The 16,394-nt window shown below is 38.6% G+C and overlaps 2 protein-coding genes across 2 annotated transcripts; both read right to left on the reverse strand.

Moving 5' to 3' along the window:
• Positions 1–219: 219 nt before the first annotated feature.
• Positions 220–3,491, reverse strand: LOC131436940 (xyloside xylosyltransferase 1). Its single transcript, XM_058605942.1, has 2 exons — positions 2,062–3,491; positions 220–1,988 (listed from the first exon to the last, which is right to left on the reverse strand). The coding sequence occupies exons 1-2, from the start codon at positions 2,630–2,632 to the stop codon at positions 1,330–1,332; spliced, it is 1,230 nt and encodes a 409-aa protein (XP_058461925.1). The 5' UTR covers positions 2,633–3,491; the 3' UTR covers positions 220–1,329.
• A 5,763-nt stretch (positions 3,492–9,254) lies between these two features.
• On the reverse strand, positions 9,255–15,071 carry LOC131434337 (uncharacterized). Its single transcript, XM_058601004.1, has one exon. It carries the CDS (start codon positions 15,069–15,071, stop codon positions 9,255–9,257), a length of 5,817 nt encoding a protein of 1,938 aa, XP_058456987.1.
• Positions 15,072–16,394: the final 1,323 nt, after the last annotated feature.

The raw sequence follows: 16,394 nt of genomic DNA on the forward strand, positions 1-16,394 counted from the left end.
CCTACAAAAACCTACAAACTACGTGTCAATACTATCAGCAAACTCCGTTCCACTGTGGGCAAGCCTTGCGGAAAAAAGGACAATAAGTCATCTAAGCTCGCGTGTCAAGACAGTTGTCGTCATCGGGGATTTGTTGTAAACGCTAAATAAAGACGAATGTTTTTTAACTGACACTTGAAGGATGTCATCCAAGAATACAACTCCACCACAACACGAAAATATTCTGTCCTCCGTTTAGCTCCGGCATCAAACAAAGCATTTGCGCAATAACGCGATTTTATTGCAGTCGACTTTTGATGATTCCTTTGAATACTACTGCACACCTTCGTTTAGCTATTGATCATCATTTTGTTACTACTTTTTTTCTGTTACTACTAACAACCGTAATTTAGTTCCTACCTTCTTTTCTTATTGTACCTCAGTTTCCTACTCAACACGAACAAGTCCTACTTTATTATCGGTTTCATAAACACTTATCTAGAGCTTTGCTATGCCCACCAGGCTGCTACAAACGTCTTTTGTAGGATTTTCACTGTCGAATTGAGAAAATTTTAAAATTATAAACTTAACCTATCACTTTTAAAACGGAAGTTCTAGAAGACTAAAACGAATGTAGTACGTATAATAAAATCATTCAAAATAAGTAACACTCACTCCCGCGCTGTTCGTGCGCCTCGGAGTTTTATTAGGTCGATAGATAAAATGTTTCATATTTGTTAACAAAAAACAAGCTTAAAAGAAATCATTGCAAATGTTTCGAACAAACGTCGAGATTTTCTAGCGTATTGCAGCGACGCCATAGTCTTCAGCTATGTTTTGTATGTAGTACGATAGTAAGATTAAACAATGTTCTATAAGATATGTGTTGTAGTTAGTAGAATTATCACTAAATAAAAATAAATCATTTTCTTAAAATGAGATCACAAAGATATTAAACAAGGAATGTTTTTGTTAATGAGAATATTTGAATTTGTAAAACGTAATGGACCGTCGTCGTCTCATCGAAAGTTCCACTACGAGAGAGTTTACGTCGAACTAAAATAACGTATGCTACATAGCACTGGAAGCTTATTAGATCAGGTATTAAACTAGTAGTTAGTAGCAGTAAATGCAGTTCCTATGGCTTTACAATTGTGCGATAGAAATGAGAGATATCAATAGTCATAGGTCATAGGATTAGTTGGAACCGGGAACGAAATGCAGTTAACGAAAATTAAAATTCAACATTAAAATGATTCCCGAACGGTAAACAATTAAACCGAGATCGACCTTCAATTTCTTTTTTCGCAGATAATAAAAAACAAACCCTCTCCGTCCCGCACCCGTCGCCTACTCCGGAATACGGGTATTGCAGTTCCCGTGGTATACCTTGACCGCGCCCTCGCAGTGGAAATAGCTATCGAATACATTACCGTAACCATTTTCCCTCCACCAGGTGCACAGCTGTCGGTTCCAAACGCAGTCCAATCGGTAGATCAACCCGGGAAACTCGAACCCCATCAAAGTGTAAAAATCCTGATCCCCCAGATGGCCCTTGAATGCGTACTTCTCCACCATGTTCTTCACCGATTCCGCCTTGATCACTTCCTCGTACAGTCGGGACTGGCGAATTCGATCCAGCCGTAACATCACCACACCGGAGTTCAATCCCGGATAGCCGTGTTTCGTTTTCTTGGCGTTTCGGCTGAAAAATCCACCCAGTGAATTTCCGATCACTGCCGTTTTGTTCAAGTAGTACGGTGTCCCGAAGAGCGTGTGCGGGTTCTGTGCTCGATACTTGAACAAAATGTGCAGATAAACCGGAGTCAGCTCCGGAGCCAACCCGAACAGGTGTTCCGGACCGAAGCGGTCGAACTGATCGAACAGTTCCTTCACCGAGGACCGAAACACAACGTCGCAGTCGATCAGAATGGCACGTTTCATATTGACGTCCACAATACGATGCAAACCGAGCGATATCAAGAACAGGGCATCACTGTAATAACTTCCTGTTAGTGAAGAGAAAAAAAAATAGCATTAAACATCTACTGCTAAGGCACTTAATCTTCGATGGATGCAAACCCGTTTTATAGTTGAACAGTGGCAGCATGTTTTTCACGATATCGCTTATCTTCTCGGCGCAATCTTTCACATCGTACAGCGTATAAAACACCACCTTCCGGTAGTGATTGATCTGCTCCCGGATCAACTCCTCCGCCGACGTTTCGCTCTGCTCGTCGGTTATCACATGCAGGTGCATCGGAATAGTCGTGTATTTCAGCAAACTCTTCAGAAACAGCTCAAACTTGCTTTTCAGGATCACATTCTGACTTTCCTTCGTGTAGATAATAAAAATGTTGTATTCGGTGGCATTGTTTTCCTTCGGAATGTACTTGACTCGTTTCAGTTCGTTGAACCGAGCGGCGCTGAAAAACGGTGACGAAACCGATTTTCCCGCTGATTCCATCAAACCCTGATGGCTATTATCTAACACATCCGGATGTACTCCTCCTGTTCCTTCCCCTCTCCCTACCGAATCAGTCTTTTGCTGGAATATCATCAAAATGTTCCGCCGGTTGAAGATACTGCTGTTGGCGTAGATAATTAGAAGAAACCCACTGGCAATGATCAGCACCAGCAAGATCTTGTTCATGCCGATGGGATGCTCAAATCTTCGCCTTACGCTAATGGTGCCTATTTTGAAGCAGAGGACTTCCTTCTCAAAGTCCGAAAGAAAACAGCAGGAAAAGGAAAAACAAGCCACAGATGACGTTCGATGCCTTAATTTAATTACTATTTAGATTTATTAGCTTATTTACGCGATCTATACACCAGAACGTTCACATTTTCTATTGCATCGATCTGCAGACAATTGCACAAATTTCGATTGATGTAGAAATTTTAGGCCATAGTAAACAAAAATTCCTTTACGACCGCTATCAGTTTCACTGCATTTTCGGTTACTATGAACGGTTTTCTTACTCACAGATTACACAAACATTCGCCAGTGAGGGGAAGGCAAATGCTCACATAGGAAATTAAAAGCAAATAATCAGCAACCTTGTTAATAAGTGCACTGTTCATATTACATCTTATTTTTTTTTAAGTGTTTGGGAACTTTTTCTGATAATATACTGTAATATTGGAACTGTTTTTGCTATACATTATGCAGGAAAAACTGAATTTCAATTCAATATTAGATTCATAAAAAGCAAATACAATATTTGTAGACCCCTGGGTAAGATGGTAAATCCATTGTATATCGACTTCAACTACACCATTAAAATATATACAGGCGTATTTGTTTTTTTGTCGACCGACCTAAATATTGTCCACAATATATAGATTTAGGGTAATGGTACCCCCGTTCATCTCGGCCGGAATAGCCATCTCATACCTCGGTTGATTTTTCAGAAGGCCGTAAGAGCAAGTGACAGTTTCTCTTTAGGGCTCTTCGAACAATTACCAAGAGGTTTCCACTTTTATCACACAAATGTTTGCATAAAATGATACCCGAAGCTTTCGACTTTCAAACAGAACTGTGAAATTCAAGAAAATCTTTAAAATCACATCACAATAATCGAAAGAGAAAGTAAAAAAAGAGAAGTAATTAAGAGCCTAGGTTAATTTTTCAAAAGGGCGTATAAGCAAGTGACAGTTTCTCTTTGTTTACTTTCTCTTCTATTAATTACCAAGCGATTTCCACGTTTATCACTCCACTCTTTGCATGAAATGATACCCGAAACTTTCGACTTTCAAACAGAATAGTGATATCAAAGAAAATCTTTTTAATTACATCACAATAATCGAAAGAGAGAGAGAGAGAGAGAGAGATTAAAGAGAAACTGTCACTTGTTTATACGCCCTAATGAAAAATCAACCGAGAGAGTGAGATCTTGCTGTCTCTGCTCCAGAGATGCCAGGCAAAAATGTCAAATATCTTCAGACAGGGTTGCAAAAGTCTGTATATCCGAAAAAAAATTTGCAATTAACAAATATGTCTTGCCTGGCAGTAATTTCTCTATAAAGTATGATACGCTAAACTGACTTGGCTAGCAAAAAAAGTCTGTAAATATTCAAGAACGTCTGCGAAGAACTCGATTTCCAGAAGTCTGCACAACAAAAAATGTCTGCAGCACTATGCACGAATTCTGCAGATTTACAGACAAATCTGCAGATCTGGCATCTCTGCTCTGCTCGATAGATTGACATTAAGGGTAAGGTGAAAATAGGATCATTCGCTTAGAGGTTTTGCGTCACTATAACAGAAATATTACAGAATTGTCGAGCAATTTTTATGCGGTATAGCTTCTTAAAGCCGAAGTAAATATACACGGCCAGAAATAGTCGAAAACACGTTTTCGTTCGGCACGTCAAACAAGACATTGCGTTCTATTGCGAAACAAAAAGTGTTCTGTAAATAGCAGAAAATTTACGTCTGCTTAGCGGTTCAAATTGAACTGCCGAGTTTAGCACTAAGTAGTTCAATTTGAACTGCTCTGCACTGATAAGTCAAAGACGAAACGTAAAAATAATACAAACGATTATGTGCCCTTGCACAAAATTTGGCTAACCCCTTAATGACCAAACCTGCATCGACCAGAAATAGTCGCAAACACGTTTTCGTTCGGCACGTCAGAAAAGACATTGCACTCCGTTGCAAAACAAAAAGTGTTCTGTAAATAGCAGAAACTTTCGTCTGCTTAGCGGTTTAAATTGAACTGCCGAGTTTAGCACTAAGTAGTTCAATTTGAACTGCTCTGCACTGATGAGTCAAAGACGAAATGTAAAAATAATAAAAACGGTTATGTGCCCTAGCACAAAATTTGGCTAGCTCCTAAATGAGCTGATAAATGATTTCTCAACAGTGTTAGACCGACGACACGACCAGGCACTCCGAAGAAAAATTGGAATAAAATGTGTCTGTGAGTGATTTTCCGTCAGTTACCACAAATATAGCGACCCCTTGATAATGATAAAATTAATATTTTTAGGCAACACTGTTCTGGTTGCTATGCGTTATTTGTCAAGAAACCGCAATTATAGAAATAAACAAACAAATAGGAAAAGTATCCCGATCCATTGTCAGTATCCACGAAAATGCAGTCATGTATTTCCAAATCTGTTGCAACACAAAACGAAACTAAATTTTCAATCATGTATATTTGCTAATAATCAAGTAAAATTACTGTTTCTAGAACTCGAAAAAAAGGTGGAGCAGGATGTTTATTTCGTCTATTATGCATTCAATTAAGACCAAAAATATTATATCGTAACACTAGAAGAACCCTCACAGAAGTTTAAATCAATGGAAAAAGAACGATAATGAAATTCCTGCGTTCTGTGATGTCGATTTGAAACACCATTATTAAATTTAAGCTATTTTCAAAGATCCTTTATACATTGAGTCAGTAACGAAAAAATGCATTTATTTATGTTATTTCTCTGCTAAATCATGCTAAAAAACTTAATTGTTATTCATGAAGATTTTTATTGAAGAGGCGTTTCAAGTCTTCTCAAGAGAATTTTACAAGAATTATCCAGATGTCATACTAAAACTATTCTAGGGTTAGCAAAAGTCATAAAACAAAAGTTTGTCTCAATGGCGTGAAAAAATAGTAATACTGACGATACGATCTACTTATAGGAAAGTCTTAGTCGCATAATTTGAATATATTATGAAAACTATGTAATAGTTACAATACATTATTGAATGTTTCTAATGAAGATGGTGTGAGATGCCGATGTAGTTGATTGGTAACTGCTATGCTATCAAATTTCCGGTGCATACAATTACTGGTAGTGCAAATAAAATGATATATATCGGTATCGCAAAAACATAGCGCTTCACTTAACTTTTAAGGGCCGACTCTTGTTCTTAGGTACAGTGGTAAAATGCGCGACTGGTATATCGATTCGGAGTTAGTTTTGTTTATCTACATAAACATGCCTTTGAACAACAGTATCCAAGGTATCGGTTATTCGAAATCAATAATTTATCAAATCGAGTTGCCAGTTTTAACAAATTTTCGAGCAATTTCGTTTTGACATTTCGAGTTACTGAGGGGTAGTCAGATTTGCGATACAGTTTTAACAGACGAGTGGCAGGTCGTGTCGTCGGTTAGACCCTACCCTACCTCCCCCCCCCCCCCCACCACCCCCCTTTAATTATTTATTGAGTGCTGGAAGATGATTTGAACATACATTCAGTAATGAATGATTATTTTAAAAAAATGTAGCTGGGTATTATATACTTTCTGCGATCATTGTCAGCGTTTCGGTTCCATGCAATTTTGTTACAACTTGTTTTTTTTATTAGAGTGCTGAAATTAGAAACATCTATAAATAACATAGAAAGTCTTTTATTGAATATTTTTATCATAAAAGGGATTTTCAGGAATCAGTTAGGAATTAAGTTACCGAGTATTCTCGTTGCATGCTTAAATTTTCTCTATTCAGCTACCGTAAATTTGTCTATTTGGCAACTAAGCTTTTTATCGGAGCTGTCAGTAATCTTTTGCTGAAATACTTCACCATTTTCAAATAATTCGCTGAAAATTGGTAAAACTTTTACTGAACCGGGTAAAAGTAATAATATTTTAAACTTTATAAACTGTCAGTGAAATAAAAACGAGTGTTCTGTAATATTTTAACATGATTCACTGCAATCCAGTTGTTCGTTGACAGATGTCTGTAAAGTGGAGAATATTTTACAGAGTTTAGAGAAGATAATATTTTATAGATCGTTACCGTAAACATTTTCAGTGAACACCACACTAAGATTTTTTTGACGAAAACTCTCGGTAATCAAGAAAAATAATCGATATTTCGGTACGTGAATTTTATTTTGCAAAAAATATGCAAATTTTTACCGGACGTTCAGTTTTACGCAAGTTTTCATTACAGAATTCTTCAAATAGATATTAAATTCATACGACAAACCTCAACCTAATCGTTAGTTGAAAATTTTTGTTGTTTTTTTGAGATACTAAAATCAATTCAAATCCATAATTTCAACCAAAAGAAAACAAACAACAAAATTACCGTTCGATCCATTTGGTTTACAGTTAACGGAAGTTGTTTAACAATTTATCAATTACCGAACGATCGACAATCAATTCAATTACCTAACTGATTACCGAATGTACTGCTGTTGAAAATTTGGTAAAAACTTACCGAATTCTGCAAATGTAAGTGTGTATGTTGGATTGAAACCACAAAATTTCTATTGAAAACATCTGAAAACATTGATGATTCCTGGTTTCAAAAACCGGATCTAAAAATGGCAATGAAGTTCTAGATGCATAATTTATGTCAGTTTTAAAATTTAAATCTGGGTATTATAACAAGAAAAACTGGTAGTCCCAGCAGTGTTTTACTCGTGTTTCAAATATAGAAAAAAAAAATAGAACGGCAGCGTATGCCAGTTTTTTGTGTTTTTCAATTAAAAACGGCATTAAATTCAATAAGAATATTCCGAGAATGAAAACGCACTGAACTGCAAGATGTATTTTTGCCTTTCTCATATAGAAAGGTTATGCAATCACTGTGAAAACCGTTTTTTGAACCGAGATCCGGAGGGCCGAGTGTCATATACCATTCGACTCAGTTCCTCGAGTATGTGTCTGGATGTGTGTGTGTGTATGTGAATGACAAGTTGAAATTTTGTTAAAAAAAACATGAAAAATGGTTCTATTTCATTAAACTGAAATGATAACTGCATAGTATGTTTGAGAAAGTTGTGTTGTTTTTAATGATGAAAAACTTTGTATAAGATGAAAAACTCATATAAATTGAAAATATATGTGTTTTCTTCAGGAACTGGTTTTAGGACACCCTTTTTAGAAAATACATTATATCATGAATTACACTCAAGTTACGGGAATAGTACCTTCAGCAAATTTGTTTGAAATAACTTTCTGAACAACTTTGTCGAAGTAACTTAACCCCTACCCAAGCAACCAGAAGTTCCACAATTACTTAAAAAGTCCACTTTCTTGCTGCTTAAAAGGACACGCGGAACTTTTGAGAACTTGAAAGTACAGATCAAGTTCCGCGTGAACTTTCTAGCTGCTTAAGAAAACACGTGGCAATTTTTGACAGTTCGAAGTACAGAACAAGTTCCGCGTGAACTTTCTCGCTGCTTAAGAGTGCACGTGGTACTTTTAGCAACTTAAAAGTACAGAACAAGTTCCGCGTGAACTTTTTCGCTGCATAGAAGCTGAACAATGTATTCTAGAAGCAGCTTAGAAGTTCGTTCCGCTGCGTCGCGCGAACTTTCAAATGTTGATAATTACTTAAAAAATGGGCTGCTTAGAATGCTATTGATTAACTTTGACAGCTGCCTGAGCCAAATAAGTCCCTTTTATCCGAACTTTTGGTTAGTTAGGCATGTTGGCTTTGAACTAAAATAATATTATTATCTCACTTTTAGGGGGATTAATCACATAAATCAATTTTGCCAAAAATGGTGTCAATCATTCTGAGCAATTTTGCTGAAGATACTGTACCTCAAAAACCACGTTTCTATGAGTTATCAATCAAGAGCGAATCAAGAAATTGCGCTTTTGAACCTGTGAAGAAAAGCTGCAGCTATTCCAATTTTATAATCTTTATTGCAACGGATTATAAAATTTCTGAAATATATTTTACGTTAGAATACAATACAGATTTCAATCACATTTCTTACGTTTAGTGCTTTTTTTTAACCTTTCAACTTTTCTTGGTTTTGTTCCACGTTTTTTCCACTAGCTGTAAGTTAGGTTAGTTTTATAGCGAAATTATTATCATTCATACTATCGATCAAATATTACCTCTAGTCCGCTTAACGAACAATATACGACGTAGAGAGTATTGTTATATTAGAATCACTAGAGTATATAAATTTCAATCCTACAGTAATTTTTATATAATTAATATTTTAATGTTAAGTTCATGTTTTTCACTTTTACCTCAGTATTTAGAAATATAGGGAGCTTTACAAGCACGACAATTTAGGGTACGAAATAACAATTGTTAGGTTATAATTTAGATATAAATTCAAGATTAATTTGACGATAGTGCATTCCAAAATTAATTATCAGAATAAAACGGAAAGTTGCTTCACTGTTATAGTTCTGTTCTGTTCTATTGAATATCGCTTTATCACTGCTTTCTCAAATGTCACCGTCTATGCAATGACGTTCTATTTTATGTGTCGTAGTGGATCTATGTGGACGAGGGGCTTTGTCGCAACACTGCCCCCCAGTATACTGTAGTCACGAAATCAGTCTACTCTAAGTTGCCACGATGTCCAGTACTGCAATCTTAACCGCGGGTCGCTCCATTACACCCACTGATGTTTGAACTACTGCGCTGCGTACTTGGCCATCCTTAGATTGTGAAACGGATAGCACTCGACCTTTTGGCCAGCAGCTTCGTGGTAATACGGGATCCACGATTATTACAATATCGCCTTCCTGAATAGGTTTTACTGGCAGAAACCATTTCGTTCTACGTGTAATACTAGGAAGATATTCGCTGAGCCAGCGTTTCCAAAAAATGTTTGCGTATACTTGAGACATTTTCCAATTTTTTCGTAATGTGTTTACACTATCGTCGAATAACACAAAGGGCTTCACACCGTTCGATGTCCCAAAAAGGAAATGGTTTGGCGTCAAGGCTGATGAATACTCATTATCGAGAGGAACATAAGTTAATGGTCTAGAATTTACGACCATTTCAACTTCCATTAACAGATTCCGAAATATTTCATCCGTTGGTAACCTTTGAGGTTTGATCTGTTCGAGTCCTTTTTTAACGGATTGTATCAGCCGTTCCCAACTGCCTCCCATATGCGGCGAGGCGGGGGGGTTGAATACCCAACGCGTTGAACACGTTGTGAAGACTTTCACCATTCGATCCTGGTCTACTGTTTTTAAGGCTTCCTTGAGTTCTCGTTTAGCACCGATGAAATTCGTTCCTCGATCGCTGTAAATTTCCAGTGGTATTCCTCTTCTTGACATAAAATTACGAATTGCCATGATGCAGGAGTCTGTCGTAAGAGAGTGGGCTATTTCGATATGGATGGCTCGAACAGTGAGACACGTTATTAGTACTCCCCAGCGTTTTTCTACTCGTCGTCCTAATACTACTTGTTGCGGTCCAAAATAGTCTATACCTATGAATGAGAAGGGTCTCGCGTAAACAGCCAATCTAGCCGCTGGAAGGTTACTCATCATTGGAGGTTGCGGCATCGCGTTTCGTATTTTGCATAGCTGACAGTTCCGTCTTATACGAGTATACAGAGTGCGTACTCTAGGAATGTAGAACTTTTGTTTCAGCTCGTTCAACACTGTTTGATGGTTTTGATGGTGATAACGCTTATGAAATTCGTCTACTATAAGCGTTGTAATGTAATGCTGTCTGGGCAACAATATAGGGTTCTTCACCGTTTCGCTAACGAACTTGCACTCATCTATTCGTCCTGGGATACGCAAGACTTGTCTTTCGTCCATTATTGGACGTAACTTGTACAGTTGACCTTTTGCGACGTGACGTTCGTACGCATTTAACTTGAAAGAAGGGGAGGCAAACAAATAATCTTCGGGATATATTTCCTTCTGGGCTAATTGATAGATGCAAGCTTCAGCACCCTGTAGTTCTTCACTCGATAGAGGCTCATATTGTAGTTGCTTGTGTCTCACTTTGCTATGAAGATTTACTACGTATCGTTTTGCCCACGCAACCGCGCGCAGCAATCGATTCCAACTCGAGTAACGTTCCCACGAGATTACTGGAGCGCTCACTGTGTGGTGGAAAATACTAGGACGTAACTCTTCAGTTGTTGATCCAAAACCGTTGTTATGTATTGACCAATTAACGGTTTTTGTCCACATGAAATCGGGGCCTTTAAACCAGCGACTGTTCGGTGAAAGGTCGGGCAACTTTTGCCATTTTGTACCTTCGTCTGCCACATTCAATTTCGTCGAAAGCCAATACCATTCGCATGTAATGGTGGATTCGAGTATTTCGCTAACTCGTGCGGCCACAAACTGGCTGTAACGTCGATGGTCCGAGTTTAACCAATGCATGACATCCTTCGAGTCTGTATAAAAGTAGCGCCTTACAATCGTTCGTTTGTGTTGCTCTGCGATGGTTTTAGCCAGACGTGCTCCTAATACTGCTGCCTGCAGTTCAAGACGAGGTATAGTAACGAACTTTAAAGGTGCTACACGAGTTTTTGCTCCAGCGATTGCGCATTCTACATTATCGCCTTCATGAAACCTGAAATACGATACTGCGGCGTAGCCGTTTTCGCTCGCATCCACAAAGGTGTGAAGCTCAATCATGTTAGTATCATCAGACGCGGAAGTGCATTTGCGGTAGCACCTAGGAACAGAGACTTGTGGTACTTCTGGGAGCACTCGAAGCCATAGTCTCCACTTGTGTAGAAGTATGCCGCTTATTTCGTCGTCCCATCCCAGACCAGACCGCCACACTTCCTGAATTAGCACTTTCAAATACATCAAAAAATTGGCAATTAACCCTAAAGGGTCGAAAATAGTCATTAGAGTTCGAAGAGTCTCGCGCTTAGTGGGAGCTTTCCGTCCCGAAAGTAAATCGCTATCGTGTCGCGGTGACACTTTGAAAGTAAAACAGTCTGTTTTCGTATTCCACCACATGCCAAGTATCTTTTCAAAAGAGGTGTCTGCGTTTATGTTAAGACTTTTCTCTTCGGAATAGACCGTTCCCAGTTTTTTTAAAACGTAATCGGAATTCGAGTGCCAATTTCTTATCTCGAACCCCGCCTGCGAATGGATGTAGTGGACGTTTCTCGCTAAATCAATTGCTTCCTCGACTCGTTCCACACTCGCTAGCATATCATCAACATAGTGTTGCTTCGTAATAGCCTCGAAAGCATCTGGAAATTTATTTGCGAATCTTTCGGCATTGAGGTTCATGCAGTATTCAGTCGTTGACGGAGAACATGTAGCCCCAAAGCTTAGCACCGTCATAATGTATTCGCGAAACTCTCCCTTTTCAGTGGGCCAAAAAAATCTCTGACAATGTTGATCATTTTCACTCATCTTCACTTGATGAAACATCTCTCTTATGTCCCCCGTAATAGCAATTTTATACTCTCGAAACTTGAATAGTACTGAAACTAAGGAGTTCAGTAAGTCAGGACCTTTTAAAAGTTGAGAGTTGAGAGATACTCCTCGAACTTTAGCTGCCGCATCCCAAACAATGCGAATCTTGCCTGGCTTGTTTGGATTGATGACGGGAAATATTGGGAGATACCATACTCTCGGTCGCGGTATCGTTAGCTCTTGAGGGGTTAATTCTCTTATATAGCCGCTATTTTCGTAATCAATAATTTTGGACCTGAGCAAATGCGCGAGTTCTGGTTCGCGAGTCATACGTTTTTCGAGACATTTCGTTCTTGATAGTGCCATTTCTCTTGAGTTTGGCAAACGAATGTCGTCGTATTTCCAAAGTAAACCGCTCTCATTTTTGCCATTCTTAAGCCTAGTGCACTGTTGAAGAAGGTATAGGGCGCGTTCGTCCTCTTTTGATTGCAGGATTTTTCGAGGTGAAATAACTCCCATACTGTCTAAGGCAAAATACTCTTTGACCGCTGAGTGTAAAGCGTCATCATTATTTTTATTACATTCGCAAATATGATATGAACTATGGGATACAGGTTTAATTAAACTGGAATCACTTGAGCTAGAACATGGGCCGTACACAATCCAACCCAGCCTAGTTTTAGCAGCCGATGGCTCAATTTCATTGCCTTCTCTACTGTCCAGTACGTGGCCGAGCCGACAGTTGTTCATGCCTATCAGTATTTTTGGTGTGATTCTTGCATATGAGCGGATCGGAAGTCCTATCAGGTGCTTATATTTCTTAGCCAAATTTTCAATCGACAGTGACTGCTCTGGAAGATTAAGCTCTCCAACTGTATGAATATCGCGCAGGCAAAAACGTTTGTCAGGGTTGTGCACACTGGATATTTCGGCAGTTAGCTTAACCGAGTTCCTTTCCCATCTACTTGTTCCACCTGTCCAGTTTAAACAAAGTGGTTGAGGGGAACCTTCCAGTCCTAGCTCATTATAAAGTTCTTGTTCTATCAGGGTTGATGATGATCCATCGTCTAAGAACGCGAACGTCTCAATCGATATACCTTTTCCGTGTATAATTACCGGCACGTAACGAAAGAAAACAAGTCCTACACCACTACGATGAACATTGCAACAATGATTGTCTGTAGGTGGTGACGGTGGCGAAGGTCCTGAATCTTTATGCTTATTTTCGTTGTGAAGGAGTCTATGATGTAGAAACAGGCATCCGTTTTGTCCACATGGATCTCTGACATGACATGACGAGAAATGCCTTTTAAGACATCTACGGCAAAGTTTATTAGCTCTCAAAGTTTTCCATCGCGCGTCCACGGTCATAGCGCGAAATCGTTTGCAGTTCGCAACCGACTCACAGTCTTCGTGGCAGACCACACAGACTGGATTAGCTGTTTTGAACGTTTCCTCGGACGAGTACTCGGAGTGGACGTTTAGGAATCCTTGGATTTTCTTTTTATCAGTTTTCCCGACGCATACGGCAGATAGATCTGGGGTTGTAATTTCACAGGCAGCTTCAACAATGGTTTTAAGCCATTCATTGAAATCCGTAATTTTTACTTTCTGAAGAGGTTTGCGCGTTAACGCCCAACTAAGCTTGATTGTTGGTGGAAGCTTGTCTTCGAGCTCCTGGAGCAGCGTCACGTTGTAGTAGTATTCATCAAGCTCGCAGGCTTGTATGGTTGCGCATAAGTTCTGTACTGAAATACCGAAATCAATCATTGTATTTAATTTCTCGATTTTTAGTGTCGGTTGATTCCGTATCTTCTGAATCATCGCCCCAATTATAAGATTCGGTCGCCCAAATAAAGTTCGAAGAGTGCTCATTACCGTACCTACATTGCCTGGATACAAAAGTAGGCTTCTCGTTGCATCGAGAGCTTTGTCCTTTAAACAGCGTCTTAGACGAAACATATTTTCTTCGTTGCTGTATCCACACATGGTTGTACTACTTTCGAACGTTGCATGGAATAAAGGCCAGTCCTCAGGTTCACCAGAAAAGGTAGGCAGTTCCTTGGGCACAGCTTGACGAGCTGCTAGCTGATACTTTGTAGGGATTCGATTGACTTGAGATGAATCTCTTGTCGTGCGGTGGTCGTTTTCCGTTGTTTCGTTTAAAGTCACGGATAGAGTATCATTACTAGCTCCGGATGTATATGAACAACTTTGATCTCTCAGCCACTCATCTATTTTCTGCTTGCTGCCAGAATCATGTTCATCTTCATCGGTATTTTCATTTTCGCTGTAACTGTTTAATTCGTCACTCAGCTTGAGTTGCTCTTCGAGATGCTTTCTTTCCAGTGCTTGCCGCTCTTTCAGAGCCGCCAAACGTCGTTTTCGGTCTTTGATTGTGCGTTTCGATGATGCACTCGCATTTGATTTTACTGTCTCATTCTGTTGCGTATTAGCAGGCAGGCCCTGACCTTTAAGATTATCTATCTCTTTCTGGAGTTGGCTCTCACGTTCGTTCCATTGTACTTGAAGCCTTGAGAGTTCGTTGTGGATTATAGTGTTTTTTTGATCTTCTAGCATACCGATATGTTGCGCGAATTTAATACGTTGTGCTTCGAACAAGTGACGCAGCTCTTCGATATCTCGTCGAAGTTTAACGTTTTCTACATTGTCAGCGGATGGTGGTGTAATTTCCGTATCTCTGGTAACAAAGTTACTTGCATTATCTCCGGTTTCTGCTACATTGGCTCTGCGACCAGTAAGTATCGCTTTATCTACAATTGGCTCCTGTTTGCTAGGAGAAACAGGTGTCGAAGTTCCTGCCGGCTGGGCTTTTTTAGTCACGCAATCGTCACAGCTCCAATCGTAATCGGAAACTTCGTCATCCACCTGTACGCAGTCGTAGTGGTACCAATCGTTACAGTCGTCGCATTGTACCATCCTGCTATTGTCCGGGAAACTGCATTTTTTACAACTTGTGTTCACCGGCGGCACTACCTCTCGCATCTTCTTTGGTGGCATCTTACGCCGGTAGCTATTTTTTATATGCCGAGTGTGTGATAAACAAATTTTATAATTTTGTGAAGAAAAGCTGCAGCTATTCCAATTTTATAATCTTTATTGCAACGGATTATAAAATTTCTGAAATGTATTTTACGTTAGAATACAATACAGATTTCAATCACATTTCTTACGTTTAGTGCTTTTTTTTAACCTTTCAACTTTTCTTGGTTTTGTTCCACGTTTTTTCCACTAGCTGTAAGTTAGGTTAGTTTTATAGCGAAATTATTATCATTCATACTATCGATCAAATATTACCTCTAGTCCGCTTAACGAACAATATACGACGTAGAGAGTATTGTTATATTAGAATCACTAGAGTATATAAATTTCAATCCTACAGTAATTTTTATATAATTAATATTTTAATGTTAAGTTCATGTTTTTCACTTTTACCTCAGTATTTAGAAATATAGGGAGCTTTACAAGCACGACAATTTAGGGTACGAAATAACAATTGTTAGGTTATAATTTAGATATAAATTCAAGATTAATTTGACGATAGTGCATTCCAAAATTAATTATCAGAATAAAACGGAAAGTTGCTTCACTGTTATAGTTCTGTTCTGTTCTATTGAATATCGCTTTATCACTGCTTTCTCAAATGTCACCGTCTATGCAATGACGTTCTATTTTATGTGTCGTAGTGGATCTATGTGGACGAGGGGCTTTGTCGCAACAGAACCACTGTGCAATCGACGACACTACCTGCCACTTGTATATCAAAACTGTATCGCAAATTTAAGTACCCCTCAGTAACTCGTAATGTCAAAATGAAATCACTGTTTAAATTGGCAACACAAGTTATTAAATTATTGATTTTCAATAACGGCTACCATGGTTACTATTGATAAAGAATTGTATAATGTGAACAAACGTGGAAGTGATGTGGTTAATATTACAGGGATTAATCCGAAGTACTCCGTCCGACCGAAGTTAGTTTTCTATTTGGGGACACCAGCAAGGCCAAACTTTGGTGGCATTCCTGGAACTGGTAGCGAATATGATGAAATATGAATATGAATATGATACTGACGCAGAAATATCCCAGTGCTTGATTGGAGCGAAGATCATGTAAAAAATAAAAAATATTCTGAACAACATTACTTGAATAGTATGGTCAGATTATTAGAGTTACACTAAATTAGAACATGGGTGTAAATATTGGTATAAACTTTATGTTGTAACTAACATGACTCATGTTGAGTAAATATACATTCCCAATTTAATATATAATTGTAGTTTTCCAAAAATTTTGAATCGTTCTGGTATAATGATACCAAA

Source organism: Malaya genurostris, chromosome 3 (assembly GCF_030247185.1).
Source record: "Malaya genurostris strain Urasoe2022 chromosome 3, Malgen_1.1, whole genome shotgun sequence".
Taxonomy (NCBI): domain Eukaryota; kingdom Metazoa; phylum Arthropoda; class Insecta; order Diptera; family Culicidae; genus Malaya; species Malaya genurostris.